Source organism: Citrus clementina, unplaced genomic scaffold (genome assembly GCF_000493195.1).
Source record: "Citrus clementina cultivar Clemenules unplaced genomic scaffold, Citrus_clementina_v1.0 scaffold_8, whole genome shotgun sequence".
Lineage (NCBI taxonomy): Eukaryota > Viridiplantae > Streptophyta > Magnoliopsida > Sapindales > Rutaceae > Citrus > Citrus x clementina.
The window spans coordinates 24,713,451-24,729,653 of record NW_006262022.1 but is presented as its reverse complement, the minus strand read 5'-3'; the positions used below and the strand labels follow the sequence as shown (position 1 = coordinate 24,729,653).

Sequence of the window (16,203 nt, the reverse complement as noted above, 5' to 3'; positions counted from 1 at the left end):
AAGAAATGTTGACTAACATGAGTATAGGTCCAATTGGCAAAAAATTCTGTAGTAGAAGTGGCCTCCCTAAACACACGCCTAACTAAAATTGAAGAAGATGAAATCAAAGCACACACCAGAGGCAACAAATAAGCATAATCCCAACGATCAGGACTTTGGAAAAGAATCTAAAAAACCACAATGTTTGTGTCCGACTCTACCTCAAGCACTTTTTTTTTTTTATGTGGTTACATGAACTTTTGACAAAACTGAAGTGGCAGTGATAATAGATGCTCAAGAACTCCATATAAATACATGTAGTTTAGAAATTAAACAAAACCACACATTATTCTTACGACAAAGAAAAGAAAAAAAAAACAGAAAAGGGTGGTGAAGCCCCTTTGGTCATGCGACAATAAAAAGAAAGTGGCAAATTATTGAAAGTGGGGCAAAGGGATCAAAATTTTGAAGGCGTACGTAATCAAAGCTCCCAAAAAATAGAAATAAAGAAAGATGATTAGCTGTTATCACAATCATTGATGACACATAATTCTAGAAGGAAGATTAAAGTATTAAGGTATTACGGGCGACGTCAGACTAGAATTAAAGAATTAGAGGATATATAATTGTTTATGCACAGTGACAGTGGCATGAAGTCACACCACTAGGACAAAGACAACGTCGTTTTGTCACTTTCAGTCGTACGTATGTATATATAATTCATTTCTCTTTAATTTATTAAGCCGTGATTTATCTGCCGTGCTCGTAGTAATAAAGTCAATAAATGGCACATGCTAGGCTGAGTCCTGAGTGTGTGACGGGAGGGCTGGCAAAATCATATCGTACTTCACACGGTGCCAATTGCATAGATTGTTATGAATAGATAGACAACTCCTCGACCATAGATTGTTATGAATATATATCCCAAAAGCAATAATTTCTTTTCTTTTCCTTTTTCCTTCCCCCCAAATCCCAATGGCTTAAACCAAGACTTGAATTTGAACGATGAGTAAGAATTATAAGTAGTGTTTCTTTGGATCCTCTTATCCTCTGATTTGCTCGTGAATAAAATTTACTCGCGTAGTTAGTAGCTAATAAATTAAAACAATAATTATATTTTAATTATATATTAATACTAATAAACATGTGACACAAAATCTTTAAAATTTAGAAAAAAATTTAAATTAGGTAATGAATCTAATTCATTAGGAGTTAATCAATAACATAGCCTAAGGGTGTCTCACAGACTAAATTTAGATAATGATAACATAACTTGAGGATTTAAGTTATTACATTGATTATATTAGTTATAGCTCAAAAGTTGGGGTTCAATACAAGTGAGATATTAAAAGGAGAATGAGATCCTACAAAACTCAAATGAATAATATATATAATGGTAAAAGATTGTTCAACAAAATTAATGAGGTTAAATAATCCTATAGGCTTGTATGTTCTTTTATCTCCTCCTTCTGCAATTGTTGGCTTATTTTGTAAGGATGCTTATGGGGTTGCACACTCCCGATTAGTGTTGTTTTAACTCTTCGTGAGCCCTTTTATAAAAAAAAATAAAAATTAATGAGGTTAACTAGGGTCACCTATGATATAAAAGAAGTTAATGAGATACCACTATGTATTGTTATTAAGGGGTTAAGGCTACTGAAGGACTATCGTTTTAAGATGACTTTTGGCGCAAATGATCAGATTGAAATAATCATTATGATTGGTCTGTATTAAATTAGATTGAAATAGAGTAGATTATTTAATATTGTCTTATGTTTAATACAATATCGGATTAGACTATATTAAATCATATTTAAAAATAGACATAAACTATTCATAGATACTTAATAATAATAGTTAAATTAATTATAAAGTAAACTAGTTATTAGTTTGTCGTAATTATAAAGAAAAACATAAATTAATAAACTAGTCAAAAATTTAATTAATATTTTTAGATATTCTAGATGTATTTGTTTTATCAAAAAGTTAACAAATAATATATAAAAAATATTACAATAAATTATAAATGAAAGAAATTTTATAAATGGATAATTTTTTTCAAACGTAATCCTAGTTAAGTCCATTTATAGATTGACATCGTTAATCGCATGATTATTAGAACTAAATTTAAATGTACTAATATAAAATAAATATTTAATTTTAAAAATAGTTTAATCACATCTCTCCCCCAATGTTGCCGTAGGCCCATAGTCCAAGCGTATGGGGAACTGACGTGGTGGTACTGGCAGTGAGGGACCATTGAAGGCTAAAGCGAGCAAAAGCAGCAAGTAAAAGCCGAAAAGCCAAGAAAGAAAGAAAGAAAGAGGGTGAAGAGAGGAATCAACGAAGTAAATGCAAATAAATTTGACGTAACGAGGGGAGTGGGTCCCAACAAGTTTGACCAACCGTACTCCTATTCGCCGACAAGATATCTGGACCGTAGATGTCTCTGACAAACGGTGCGTGTCCGATCAAGATGCTGTCTCTAATCACTTATTTTTGGATCCATCCACCCGCATTTTCCAACCCTCGTAACAGCATTCATATGCTGTTAATATTAGAATGGAGCTTTTAACATCCTGTAAATTCATATAACACTTTTTTTTTTTAATTTTATCTTTTAAAATATTCCTAATTTTTTTATAAAATACAAATTTAAAATATTAAAATTAATCATCCTTCTATATAATTTTACCTAAAAAATATTTTTGAATTTTTTATTTTATATATATATATATCTTAAATTTTTATTTTTATTATATTATTTATATCTCCACAACTAGAAACTCTTCTAATTTTCTTTAAATAATATTTTTAAAATAAAAAATTAAAATATAGATATAAATTATAGAATGAAGTCAGTATAAAAATTTTATTAGAAGAATATTTTATTTTATTATTTAATTAAATTCTATCTTTGATTATTCAAGTAATTTCAATAAGAAAGGGGCTGATGAAGAATTTTTAGGGGAGTAGCCAAATCTGCTCTTAATATTATGCGTCAGTTAATCCTTTCCGGCCCAATTAAATGCAGTTTCAAATGAGACAGGAGCTCTATAGCCCATGGGCATGCCGTTAATGGGCCAAAGACCTAGAGTATCTCCAAAACACCGAGTTTCTTTTTTTCATGGGGTTGAACTATTGGCACTCCTCTAAAACCCCCTTGCAGCCCCTCTTCTCTCGCCAATTAAAATTAAAAATACTTTGATTAAGCATATTCCTCATTAAACCCAATTTCATTTTTTTTTTATTTTTTTATGTTACATCTTTCTCATCATTACAATTGAACATAATCAAAAAACTTTGTTTACAAATAATAATTAAAAAATTTAAGAACTTACGTTCTTTTGATTGCATGATAAATTGTAGCAAACTAAATTTTTTTTTCCTGATTACAAAGCGAATTTTCGCCTTAAATTAATTAAAGTGTACGTTTTAATTAAACTTATTTTTTTTTATCCAGTAATATAATTTTAACGAAGGTTAAAGTTATAAAATATCCAAAAGGGTTTTAAAAGGTTATTGGAGGACGCCAGTAGCTGGACTCGGTTTATTTATATATATGCGCGAAAATTGAAAAGCTCACGCATTACTTATGCAAAAGCCAATAGCTCTCCATGCAATATCATAATTTTAAAGTCAATAAATAAAAACTACACATATTAGACAACAACTAACAACCTGTGACCAAGTCATCAGCACCTTATTGGGGACTCATTAACAGTCAGAAACACAATGGAAAAGAGCATATGGAACTACGAGGCATCTACAATGAAGCTACCACCATGCTCATCTTGCGTATCCACATTGTTATGGCTGATTTAATTCTTGTGGGTAATGTTGTTATCTACTTATTATAGCCAACTGGAAAGACAGGCTTTTGTTCGACTCCATAGTAGTTCGTGATGAGGGATAGGTTGCTGCAAGCCTTAGGCACGACATTGCCTTTATAAGCCTTGCAGATATAGCTTACAAAATTTTCGTAGTCCTGCGGCAAGAGAAATAATTCAATTCTTGAAGACCCCCACGTTCAATATTTCTAATGCAAAAGCTTATCAAAATATTAGATGTAATAATCTTTCTACTTCAAAGTTCATAAATCAAACATTTTTGTTGAACAAATTTTATTCTGATTTCCACAAACTTGAGGCAATAAGAAAATCAGTAACATACCTCATACAGTGGCTGTCCATCCACAACAACCCAAGGCACATATTGATGAGGAGGCACAAGGGAATTTGTCTCAGCTGCATATTTTAACTCAAGCTGCAAGTAATATAAAATCCAATCGCAAATTAATCAATCATATATGACAATTTCACAGGCACTGGACTTTATCTACTTTTGTAGTTCCTCCATATTCACTGACTGTGCAGTCCACTGTCAAGAAACAAATTTCTTTGCTTGGTGTTACAAGAAAAGCAGATATATCTAAGGGAAAGATGACTAATATTTTAGCTGATTGCAAACTCAACTGCACTTTGTTAATATTTAAATGCAGTGGCATCCAGGTTTATAGGCAATCTAAAATAGAACGCCAGTAATATTCTTCTATGTTCATGTACCCAAGCGCTTACATATGCTATAAATTACTGCAACTTAAAGGCAGTTCTTGGGAAGATAGCCATACTGATTTAGTGTTGGTATTGGTTAGACAAGAGCTAGCAAATGCAAATTCACAGATAACTTAAGCAAACTTTACCTGTGTTCCATATCCACTGGTATAGCAATCAACAATTGGCTTCGGATCCAGTTCCAATTTATCAAAGCATGTTTCCCAGTGAGAATACTTATGCTCGTACACTAAACTCTCAATGCAGTAGATAAACGGGAAATGCTTGTTCTGCACCACAAACTTCACTTTACTCACAAGAATTTCCAATCAAAAGACAAAGGTTGAAAAAGATAAAGAAAAAAAATCCTCCCATAATTCAAAAACCTGTAAATTTCAATTCAGCGTTCTACTATTTAACTGGGTTAAGGTATGGTTGTAATTGTAGTGCCCATGCTAAATTTCCAGCAATTTTATTCCACCTCCTATACAGACTGTTCCACACTGATGTCAATATAAAAGCTTCAAATTACAATAAAAACAAAGCCTTACCAATTCAGGCCAACTATCAATCGCACAAGCTTCCACAGTGTTCAGCAAGCATTCAGAAGGGCCATGCTGCAATTAACATCAAACAACTATTTGTTAACTACTTAAAATTGCAGAGAGTCAATCAAGAATTCTAACACATTCATTATTACTATTCTTATTATTTTAATCGGGTTTTTTTTTTTTTCAATAGAAATATCTGGGTTGTGAAATAGAAGAACCTGGCAATCAAAGGTGCTGTTGGCTCTGATTTTGGCATTCCCCCAGGGAGAAAGATGGAGATCAACGATGGATAACAGATCAACATCTTCAAAGATTTTAACCAAGTAATTGATAATGAAATTGGCACTGTATGGACACAAAGACTCGTAGTACAGACCTAACTTGACTTTACTGTTGACATCTGAAGGTGAAGTTCTAGAAGCTGAAACAAAGCCAGACAAGAAGCAGAACAAGGTAATGTAAAAGACAAGAGATAAGGCTTTTGTTGAGGAATAAGAAGAAGAAGCCATAGATGAATCCGTAAATTAGGGATATTTTTTTTTCCCCTTTCTTCTTAAGTGAAAAAGTGCGAGAATGGTTTAGTTACGGGACAAAACTACGTTACAGACTCTGTATGTAACAGCTCAATGGAAATTAGTCTTGTATCAGCTAAGTTCCAACAACTTTTCCTCTCTCCTGCAACGCGTGGCTGCTCCTCATTTGCTGCGTTACATACAGAATCTGTAACGTAGCAAGGTCCTTAGTTACGACATTTTCGCGCATGAAAGCAACACGGAGACATTAATTGTCAGTGGTAGTTTTTCTCTCGAACGATAATTATACACCTTACAGGTGGACAAATGAATTTATTTATCTCCTCGTGACGTGTTTCGTCTTATAAAAAAGATTTTTTTTTTTTAATTATACTTTCTTCCCGATTGTGCTACCATAGAAAGACCAGCTCATTGGCTTCAGACGATGAGACGAAGAAATAACAACTCATTGGTGTTGACAGAAAGAGGAAGTCTAGAAAGATATTTTATTTATTAAGTTGTCGACTTCCTGACAGTGGCTCATCTCAACGATATTTCACAGAAAATTACAAAGAGACAACATTTAACCAAATTATCTAATTATACTATAGCTCTCAGCCCTCTGCTTGTATAAAGCGGATGGGTTCATCAGCAGCTGCTGACACGTTGCAGCTTTCATTCAAGAGATAAATCCTTTGGCCTTCAAACTCTCGACAGAGTCCTTGATGATTTGATCCATGGGAATGAATTGTAAACCCAAGTCCATTAGCTTTTTGGCTCCATCCTTGGTCCTCAATAACCCAGGTTGGGTGTCTTTTGGCAGTCTACATGTAAATGCAGGAAAATACAGCTTAGAAGCATTATAAATTTATCAAGAACTTGCAATTCACCATAAACATCAAATTATCTAGAAGGGTGATTGAAATCCATGTAGAAAATTTCAACGTCGATAATTAACCAGACATAATGACTAAAACTTTTAATGATCTCTAGCAATACAATTGGAAAAAGAGAACTTAAACCAACCAGGAAAAATTTAGAGGCTTGAGAGATTAGGAAGAAAAGAACTCAGTGTGGAGGCAGCGTGCATGTATATGTACTGCTTACCCACATAATAAAACAGCTGAAGTACTGTCATATTTTACATATGAAAGCTAGACTTTGGCAAATCATAGGATCAAGTATGGCAAAAATAGCCTTCTTACATAGCAGTTCAGATATTTGACATTGATCAAAAAGCAGAAGTGCTGTTCATAAATTGCTAAACAGAAGTGAGTCATGAAACTTCTATATCTTCCCGTTTCAGCATTACCATGTCTAGATCATTTGTCTTTGGCATGCAATATGATTATATAAATTTGAGTCAAATTTCTGATATGTTTTCATGGATTATAAAAAGAGATGAACATTGTTTCTGTTGCAAATATTTTTTCATGGATTATTAAAAAAAACATGAACATTATTTCTGTTGCAAACCTATTATGCAGGTAATTTTTTTTAAAATTATTTATGATCTAGGTATAGGAGGAAGTCAAACTCATTACCTTGGAATGTCATATTCAGGGTAAAGTTCTGCGACCTTGGCCACAAAGTCACCATAATGAGATATTGCTTCTACACACAGATGCCTTCCACATGCTGATGGGTTCTCATACACCAAAATATGTGCCAAGGCCACATCTTTAAAGTGGACCGATCCCATAAAGAAGTTCCCATATGTATCAGTGCAACCTACATACAATAGGCAAAGTGACATGTTGAGCATTTTTCTTAATTCTGAAAACCAGTCCACAGAAATGTAAAACTCGTAGGGATTAGTTAACAAGAGCAAACGTGATTGAAAATCAGAAAACTAAAAGTGCCTCTTACACGCTGTATCTATCTACTGAAAGATTTAAATTAAGCGAAATCTAGCTAATATGAAACCTCAATCGCACAACATGAATAGAACTACAGCGCAACAAACTTGTAAGCTGATGAAATTGGAAAGAGAGCATTACCCTGGAGAAGCCGCAGAAGCATCAACATACTAGCATTGAGTGTTGGTGGAATCACAGGACCCATCACAGTTCCAGGATTTACCACCACCACATCTAAACCCTTCTCCTTTGCAAATTCCCACGCTGCCTTCTCAGCCAATGTCTTCGACAGTGGATACCATATCTTACTCACAATAATAACAGCAACAAAAGTACACATCTTTAGAACTAAATTTTAACAAAACTTGCTCAGAATTTCGATCTATTAGCAACTCAAAACCCTCAAAAATTAATTAAGCAAAAATTAATGATCCTGAAATTCACCGTTCAGCAATTACAATTCACGAGTTACTGTTTAAAGTCAGTGTTACTTCATTTTGCCTGCAGACTGCAGACTACAGCTACTTACTTCATTTTGCCTGCAGTACTCTTCATCGGTCCAGCAATCCTCATCTTTGACTTTATCAGCGGGCCACTTCGGGCTAGGAGTTATAGAGGAAACCGATGACGTTACGACCACGCGCTTCACTCCCAGTGCCTTAGCTGCGGTGAGTACGTTAACGGTTCCTTTAACCGCGGGATTCAAAAGCTGGTTCTGAGGATCTTCGACTTTGTCGACAATGCAAGGTGAGGCCAAGTGGAAGACACCAGTACAGCCGGTGACCGCGGCGGCGATGGCGTCGTAATCGAGGAGGTCGATTTGGAAGAGACGGAGACGCGTGTCAGCTCCTTCTAGCGCTTTGAGATGAGCTGTTTCTCTTTCATCACCTGTAGTTGACAAAACAAGAAACGATTTTTAGATTTTCAGTGAAGATGAAATTGGAGGTATTTGAGATCATTAATCAATTAATTATTAAGAGTAAGGGATTTTGAATTGAAGGGCGAGGAAGTAACTGAGATTTTTGACAGTGGCGTGAACAGTGTAGCGGCGTTCGAGAAGGAGACGGACCAGCCAGGAGCCGATGCAGCCGCTGCCGCCGGTGACGCAAACCACCTCAGCTTCTTTGGACATTTTCTCTATCGGTATCCGCTGTTGTTCGAGCAGACGAATTTGCACTTGCTAGTGATATGCCATGTCCCGTCCATTAAAATGACTAACGTGGCCACGTCCGGCGGATTTTTAGACTTTTCATTCTCTCTCCTCGGAGGATATTTTAGACTTTTCATTAAAATATCCTTTGAGAAGAGAGAATGAAAATCTGTGGCCCCGTCGAGCGGATTTTTGGCCAGGCCTTAAGCATATTGAAGTCAACTTCAGCAAAGGTTTTGCGAGAGGTGGCAAAAAAAAAAAAAAAAATCCAGAGTTCGGCCCACATTTGCAAAGATACGAAAAATTTGCATCTAAAAAAATTGAGATTGCACGCATTGTTAATGTTTACCGATTTCTGTTAACCATATGCTGAGCTGTTTAATTAACTTGACACATTAGCAAGGTTGCACTGATTAGCCCCACTGAGCTTACCATACTATTCATACTCTGCATTATCAAATACTATTAAAACCTAAAAAAAAAAAAAATCTGTAACAATACCCCCATTACATGTCTTTTCAATTGTTCATTTTTTACTACTTTATGATTATTGTTATCCTTCTTGATTAAATTATCCAATATTTTTTCTTACACTATTTTAGATTGTATGGTTGAAGCATAAATTCGTATATGTAACATAAATGATTGAAAATAAAGAGAAACTTGTGATGGATGAGGTGGGCAAATGTTGGATTGATTTGGTTTTTGGCGACTTGTAAGTTTCTTATTCGTTTTAGAAAAATCTGAATCAATATTGACTTGCGGCAAATTAATATGAAACCAAGAATCGGTCGATCCATAATTTTTTTTTATTTATTTCCTTATTGAATGGTGTACTTACTTCTGCAAAATCACAATACATAAGAATAAAAATAGATTAGAATCGAAATAGAGTGAAATCATAATAAGGAATGAGAATCAAAATAAGTTGTTGATTTGACCTATATAAATTGGAATCTAAATAAATAAAATTTACATTGATGTTTTTACTTTATCTTGTGATTATGGATGATAAAATTACCCACGAATCTACAAACCCGCTAGCTGCGAGTAATTTTATAAGTTGCAAGCGAATTTGATATTTCAAACTTAAAACTATTGTCAGTTTGATATCAAGAAAAAATATGCATCCCACATTTTTTTTTATTATAAAAGACTAATGCCTAGGATTATAACTCACATTATATAAAAATATTTACTAATATATTTACAATAAGACAATTACTTGGACAAGAGTCCATATTTTAACCCTCTCAAATATTCGAGAAATGTCTACTCCATTCTTATTTTGAGAGAGAGAAGAATGTCTTCACACAATTATTTACATAATTGGGAAGGAAATTTTAGTCTCCACAATACTTTTGTAGGGGCTTGAACCTTGTGAGGTGAATTTTTATTTGTTTAATTAATTATTAATGGTAGTTGTACAAAATTTACTTATTAATAGATAACATTTGTATTTTCATTACAAGATAGAGCAAAACATTGATTTTATTGATGATGACTGATATATTTACATTGATAAAATCTAAAATAATGAAATTTTAGGCTACTGTTATAAATCTATAGTTTAAATTATATAACTCAAAATTTTATGTATTATTGAAATATTTTTTAATATTTATCATTTTAAATATGGAAACCTATAAAAAATTAATTGCAAGTTGCGGATCAGTTTATTATTGTTAAAATCCACAACGGACGCATTTCTTTCCCAAAAATATAAAAACTTACTATGGGTCACATGTTGATTTGATAAATTATTATTTCTTTTGTAAGTTTAGTAACAGTAAACCCACAACGGACCCTACTCGTAATTGGAATGAATTATTATACATTACTAAAATACTCGTAGTTACAATTACGTACTATAATAAAATAAAATAATGATAATTATTATTATATAAATAATTATTAAAATAATTATATTTATAATAATGATAACTATCTTTTATTTATTATTATTTAAATAAATTAAAAAATTTTATTTTATTTAAAAATAAAAGTATCAATTCATTTTCCATTCTCTTTCTATATTTTCAAAGAGAGTGAAAAATCATTATTATTCTCCAATCTAAAACGTAAACCCAACATAAATATATCAATTTCTTAAAGTTTACAGTATCAAAGAATTCTACGAGACTGACTACAAATGATCTGAAAACGTACATTAAATATCAAACGCCATTATAATTTTTTTTTTTTTTTTTTGAAAAAAAGAGATTAAGAGAGAGAATAATAATGACAAAAGATTACGTAGCCAACCAATTGTAATTTCAAATGGTTCACTTTCTTTCAGTGTCAGTACAAGATTAAAAAAGCATACCAACAAGAGTCAGGGGCCAAAGGAGCTAATACAAATCTTAAAGCAACAAATCGAACGGTTCTGGTTTTATCATACAACACACTGATTTTCACCCAAAAACATAACTACCAAAAAAAAAAATGTTTGATTAATACCAAAATTAAATAAAACACCCGAAAGGCCAATATAATATAATATAATATATATATTTTGGTTTCTAAATTCTAATAATCAGACGGTTTAAAATGGCGCGTAAGAACACGAAGGGCACCTGATGAGTCCGTTTTCGTTACACGCATTACACGACTTAAAGCCGCCGCCTTTTTCGGCGTAAACCTTATGGCTACCGTCGCATTCGCCGCACAAAACGAAACTATAACCGCCGCATATGTTACACACGCCGCGCTCCGCCGCCGGCAACCCTTCGACGAACTTCTTCAGCTCGCCGGTCTCGTTAAGTTGCCTGACTTCCTCCACTCCACCGATGTACCTGCCGCCGATAAAAACCCTAGGCAGAGTCAACTTGTTTTGACCACCGCCGCCGAGGATTCCTTGTAACTCGTTCAAGAAACTCGAGTCCATGGAAAGATCCCGCTCGTCGAGTTGCACGCGAAATCCACGGAGAATAGATCGGACGGCCTTGCAGTCTTCGAAGGTCGACCGTACGACCCGCAGGCTCGTGAAGTATACGACAACGCGTTGGTCCGCTCCCGGGATTCTGATCGTCGGTTGCTGCTGCTGCTGAACTTGTAGCGAATATTTGTTATTTTCGTCTGCCGACGTCTCATTTTTGGGCTCGCGTTTAAATGGGGATTCACTTTCGGGTTTCAAGGAGCGGATAAAGGCGTGGACGATTCGGGCCCGGTGGAAAACAGAGGGCTTTCTCGATGTATTATTGTTGTTGTTATTGTTATTGTGAAGGGGGGTGGGATCGTCTGTACAGAGGCTCTGGATATCTTTGAAGGACGAGCAGTGGAATGACGAATGTGAATGTGATGACGTGCTGTGAATTTTAACCGGTGATGTAATATACGACCGCCACATTGATTTGATTATTTTTTCCTGGGTTTGTAAAGAGCAATTGTACAGGAAGAATGAAGAAAGTTTGAAACTTTAGTAGGGTGTGATTTTGAGTTTGAGAGAAGAGGGAAAAAGGGATTTTGGTTTTTGTTTCTGTTTTTGCTTTTGTGTCTCTGCTTTTTGTGTTTTGGTGATAGACCTTTGCAGGGGAGAGGCAAAAGCGGTGCGTTTTGGTAGGGAATAGGAGTTTAGGGAGAGAGACAAGAGATGGGTTTTAAAATGGTGGTGGTGGTGGTGGTAGGGATGCGTAGGGTGGTTAAGGTAGTTGAGAGAAAGGGCTTGTTATTGTTTAATCAATGAAGTAATTTAATTGTGTTTCTTTTTTTTTAAAAAAAAAAAAAAACTCTTTTTCAGAAGTTTAAGAGAGGAAGAGAGAAAGATGAGAGGTTGTGATTAGCATTAGATGGGAGTTTTAACATTTAAGCCTAATCTAATTTTAGATGAGAGGTCATCATTTATATGCTTATTAAGGGGACTGTTTCCTCTTTCTCCATTCTTTGGTGTTTTGAGAGAGAAGAGACATGGTCAAAGTTTTTGTTGAGTGAGGTTGATTGAATACTACTACTACACTTACTGATGCCTTGGGTCTCACTTCAGTATTAAATAAAGTGACGATGAAATGAAACTCATTAATACTTTTAGGTCACAAGAGGAATGGGGCTTGGGAGACTGTCATATATGTCATATGCGTATCAGCAGTTTCTTTAAATCATATGCCCCACCATCTTCCAACCTACAATCTGCAAATCGGCTGTAAGTTTGCGAGGAAGAAGATAATGGAGGAGAAAGAGATCCATTGGTTTAATCCAATGTCAATGTGTTACAAAGTAATAATTACCGTTAATTTGCTGCCAAAAGCTAAAGTTAGAAAAAGGAGTACAGAGAGAAAGTGGATGTGTGGGTGGATTCTGAAAAGTTGCACATGCGGTTGCTGGCTGGCCTGGGAAGAAAGTGGAGGAGAGTGAAAGAAAAATGAACCCACATGCTGATCGATTGATGGAACATAGAATAACCTAGAGATTTGAGATACTCACTTTCACATGAAGCATGATGCATCAATTCTTTGGACTATGATGAGTGGTTTCTTTGGCCCGGCCCCCATGAGTGAGGATATGGATGACTACGAGCATCACCCTGTTTAGGTATCTATATGGTGATGCACTAATGCTTGTTAGACTTGGCAATTTAGTCCGGCCCTAATTTTAGCCCGATTGACCCGATCCTAATTATTAGGGTTTTGGCTCGAATTTTTAAATTTCGGGTTGGGTTCGGGCCACAATTTTAAGGCCCGAACAAATTTAGGGTAAGGGTCGGGCTTAAAGCCAACCCGACCCGACCCGACCCTATTTACAAAAAAAAAAAAAGCACACATCACACACGTTGCACGCTCACATCAGACATCACAAACAGCTGCATCACACAAGACACAATCACACAACACGCGCACGGCACAGCTCTCAAATTCTCAAAAACCCTAAGCCACTAAGCCAGCCACCCAGCCCGCCGCCGAATCAGCCAGCAGCATCGTGACTGTCGACGCACGCCAGCCAATCAGCCGCGTCTCGCCGTCGTGTTGTCTCACCGTTGCGTCTCGCTGTCGCGTCTCACTGTTGTGTTTCTCTCCATCGTGACTCGCCATCGTGACCATCCGCGACGCCGCTAGGTGAGTGAGTTGAATTCATGAATTGGCAATTTGTTCTGTAATTATTTCCGACCAATTTGTTCTGTAATTACCCATAAAACCAGCAGCCTGCAGCCTCGATCGGTCATGTTGAACTTTTTAAGTTGTAATCTGGAAATGCAAAGTCGCAATCTGGAAATGCAAGTTGTAGCTGCATTTCAGCATTTGGAAAATGGTTTAGTTAGGGTTGGGTGTTGGCCCGATTCGGGTTGGGCCCGACCCGACCCTAACTATAAATAGATAGCGCTTTTTGGGGTCGGGCTTTAGTTCTTTAGTGATCGGGTCGGGTCGGGTTTGGCCGAGCCCGAGCCCGACCCGATGTTTTGCCATCCCTAATGCTCGTGCCGGCAAACGTTTTAAGCCAGCATTTCTTAATTTCTTGCACACTTCGAAGCTGGCAAATCCTCTCTGTTTAATTGGTCATCTGTTGGCTCTGGCTCCTGCTTGACTTAATAAATTAATTATAATAAATTAATTAATAATTAAAGGAAAAGGGTAGAAAATTATAATAAATACCATCGGAGGATCAAGCTACGGCGCCACTGTTTTTGTCTTTTGTGCCAGCGCAGCTGTAAATTTTCATAGAACCCCTTTTACTCAATTTAATTTAATTTTTGGTTTACAAATATTAAGTTAATATCTACTGCATCCATATAAACATTTTAGTAGCACCTTAAACTATTTATTATTTACACATTTTTATTCTATATTGCACATACATCGCAATACCCCTCTCTTTATCATAATACCCACGAACCTGACCCAGATTTCGTTTCCGTTTTCGGCCACTCCTCCGACCAAGGTTGGTACCGATCGGAAGCTCGTGCGATGCCGGTCATCTTCATGTCATCCTTGTCGCAAAAATAATCAGTTCGACCCGAACCCTCGAACTCGACCCGGATTTCATTTCCTTTTCCGGCCATATACCGGCGAAGGTTGGTACCGATAGGAAGCTCGTGCGACGCGGGTCATATCCATGCCATCCTTATCACAGGAAACCGTTCGGAAAGCTGCCGATCGAAGTAGTGAAAAGTCACGGAATTGTCGCTTCAATTCACCGTGATTTCGCTGGTTTTCGGTGACAGAACCACTTCGATTTTGTTCCCCATAATTCCCTCTGTCTTTTCCGACCAACCACAGTCACCGGGGGAGCCGATTTGCCGTTGATCGGCCGTTGAAGGATTTACGGCTTTGGGAGAAATTAACTTAATATTTGTGAAGTAAAATTAAAATAAAAATAAGTAAAAAGAGTTTTATAAAAATTTACGGTGGTACAAAAGACAAAGCAGTGATACGGTACCGCGGTACCGTAGGTGAATTCCCATCTCCAATTAAATAACGTAAAAGGGAAAATAACACTCAGTCCCGCTAAAATTTGCATCAATATATCAATAGACCCTAGAAGTTTTAAGAACTGACATTCAAATCCTATTCCGCCTCCAGTAGCATTTTCTATTCTCAAAAAAGAAGAATACTTTTTGTTTCTTGAAAAAAAAGAAAAAAAAAAGAAAGAAAGAGGTCTCGCAACAAAACCAGTCATCATTAGGAAGGAAAACAAAGCAAGAAGAAGAAGAAGATGGGTGATAATGAAATTAAGATCACTGTGAAATTCTGTGGAAGACCAATACCAATAACGCTTTCGCCTGATTCTACCGTTCTACGCCTGAAGAATCTTCTCTTGCCTCTCACAAATGTCCTTCCTCGTGGCCAAAAACTCATCTTCAAAGGTTACATTCGATATAAAATCAATGCCCATGATTCAAAATTGATTCTTTTTGTTTCTTGGTGATTAAATTTTTGCGTGTTCATGTTAAAAGGGAAGGTTTTGGCGAATGAAGAGACTTTGGGAGTAGCTGGGGTTACAAATGGAGTTAAGCTCATGCTAATTGGCACTCAGGGTGTGCATCAAGGGGTATCTTTATCAGTCTCTATCTTTTTCTTTATTTGACGCATCATCTTGACCAGTTGAGGAAATTGTGGAAAGAAGGAAGCATATTCAGTTTCTTACTTCTCTAATTGAATTGAGATGTTCTTTTCTGTGAAAAAAGATTTGTTAATTTAACTGAAAGATTTGACCTTTTTTGTATGTTGAAAGTGATTTAGATTGTACACGATGTGATTGACAAGCTTTGAGTTAATTTCTGACTTTCTGTATTGTAAAACAAAATAGAAATTCATGGAATCCTCGAAAGAAATGCTGTTTCTGGAAGCTTGTTATGTCGATAAATAGGATGGTTTCACGTCCTGATTCCTTTAATTGATGTATCTTGTGAACAGGATGGCCCTATATTGAAAGAAGCTCAGAGCCCTATTACTTCAAGGAAGACTGATAGAGTGAGAGACATGAAGATGGTTCCGGTTGGCAAGACCTCTTCAGAAAGGTGGAAGGCTACTGGAGTAATAGCGTTGGCCGAACACAACTTGAAGGTATGAATACTGAGAACATAGTGAATCATTTCAGGCAAAATTCAGGTCAGCTGACTGCAGAACCTAATTAATCATTTTGTATCACATTCTTGACTTTTGGCTTATT

At 35.8% G+C, this 16,203-nt stretch overlaps 4 protein-coding genes across 5 annotated transcripts in view; 1 reads left to right on the top strand and 3 right to left on the bottom strand.

The window, feature by feature from the left end:
- Positions 1 to 3,514: 3,514 nt before the first annotated feature.
- Positions 3,515 to 5,799, bottom strand: LOC18034413 (gamma-interferon-inducible lysosomal thiol reductase). Its single transcript, XM_006425069.2, has 5 exons — positions 5,302 to 5,799; positions 5,084 to 5,149; positions 4,682 to 4,822; positions 4,153 to 4,245; positions 3,515 to 3,967 (listed from the first exon to the last, which is right to left on the bottom strand). Exons 1-5 carry the CDS (start codon positions 5,590 to 5,592, stop codon positions 3,827 to 3,829), a joined length of 732 nt encoding a protein of 243 aa, XP_006425132.1. The 5' UTR covers positions 5,593 to 5,799; the 3' UTR covers positions 3,515 to 3,826.
- Positions 5,800 to 6,087: 288 nt separating this feature from the next.
- LOC18034794 (cinnamoyl-CoA reductase 1) lies at positions 6,088 to 8,699 on the bottom strand. Its single transcript, XM_006425068.2, has 5 exons — positions 8,469 to 8,699; positions 7,984 to 8,342; positions 7,596 to 7,758; positions 7,140 to 7,326; positions 6,088 to 6,419 (listed from the first exon to the last, which is right to left on the bottom strand). Exons 1-5 carry the CDS (start codon positions 8,584 to 8,586, stop codon positions 6,275 to 6,277), a joined length of 972 nt encoding a protein of 323 aa, XP_006425131.1. The 5' UTR covers positions 8,587 to 8,699; the 3' UTR covers positions 6,088 to 6,274.
- Positions 8,700 to 10,901: 2,202 nt separating this feature from the next.
- Positions 10,902 to 12,309, bottom strand: LOC18034246 (uncharacterized protein At5g39865). Its single transcript, XM_006425067.2, has one exon. It carries the CDS (start codon positions 11,951 to 11,953, stop codon positions 11,150 to 11,152), a length of 804 nt encoding a protein of 267 aa, XP_006425130.1. The 5' UTR covers positions 11,954 to 12,309; the 3' UTR covers positions 10,902 to 11,149.
- Positions 12,310 to 13,353: 1,044 nt separating this feature from the next.
- Positions 13,354 to 16,203, top strand: part of LOC18035553 (LRR repeats and ubiquitin-like domain-containing protein At2g30105) — a 6,060-nt gene continuing 3,210 nt past the window's right edge. The window contains exons 1-4 of one of the 2 annotated variants that reach the window (XM_024179393.1): positions 13,354 to 13,652; positions 15,114 to 15,397; positions 15,488 to 15,582; positions 15,948 to 16,097. In XM_024179393.1, the coding sequence (XP_024035161.1) occupies positions 15,247 to 15,397; positions 15,488 to 15,582; positions 15,948 to 16,097 (396 nt within the window). In that variant the 5' untranslated portion in view covers positions 13,354 to 13,652; positions 15,114 to 15,246. Of the gene's footprint in view, positions 13,653 to 14,923; positions 15,398 to 15,487; positions 15,583 to 15,947; positions 16,098 to 16,203 lie in introns of those variants that run through there. The other variant, XM_006425061.2, reaches the window with a different exon arrangement.

Coding starts and splice junctions, on each gene's coding strand:
- LOC18034794 (XM_006425068.2), bottom strand. CDS start 8,586: ATGTCCAAAGAAGCTGAGGTGGTTTGCGTCACCGGCGGCAGCGGCTGC. Junction 7,759..7,983: donor AGTACTGCAGGCAAAATGAA/GTAAGTAGCTGT, acceptor ATTGTGAGTAAG/ATATGGTATCCACTGTCGAA. Junction 6,420..7,139: donor CCTGAATATGACATTCCAAG/GTAATGAGTTTG, acceptor ATTTACATGTAG/ACTGCCAAAAGACACCCAAC.
- LOC18034246 (XM_006425067.2), bottom strand. CDS start 11,953: ATGTGGCGGTCGTATATTACATCACCGGTTAAAATTCACAGCACGTCA.
- LOC18034413 (XM_006425069.2), bottom strand. CDS start 5,592: ATGGCTTCTTCTTCTTATTCCTCAACAAAAGCCTTATCTCTTGTCTTT. Junction 4,246..4,681: donor CCAGTGGATATGGAACACAG/GTAAAGTTTGCT, acceptor TATTACTTGCAG/CTTGAGTTAAAATATGCAGC. Junction 3,968..4,152: donor ATGGACAGCCACTGTATGAG/GTATGTTACTGA, acceptor CTCTTGCCGCAG/GACTACGAAAATTTTGTAAG.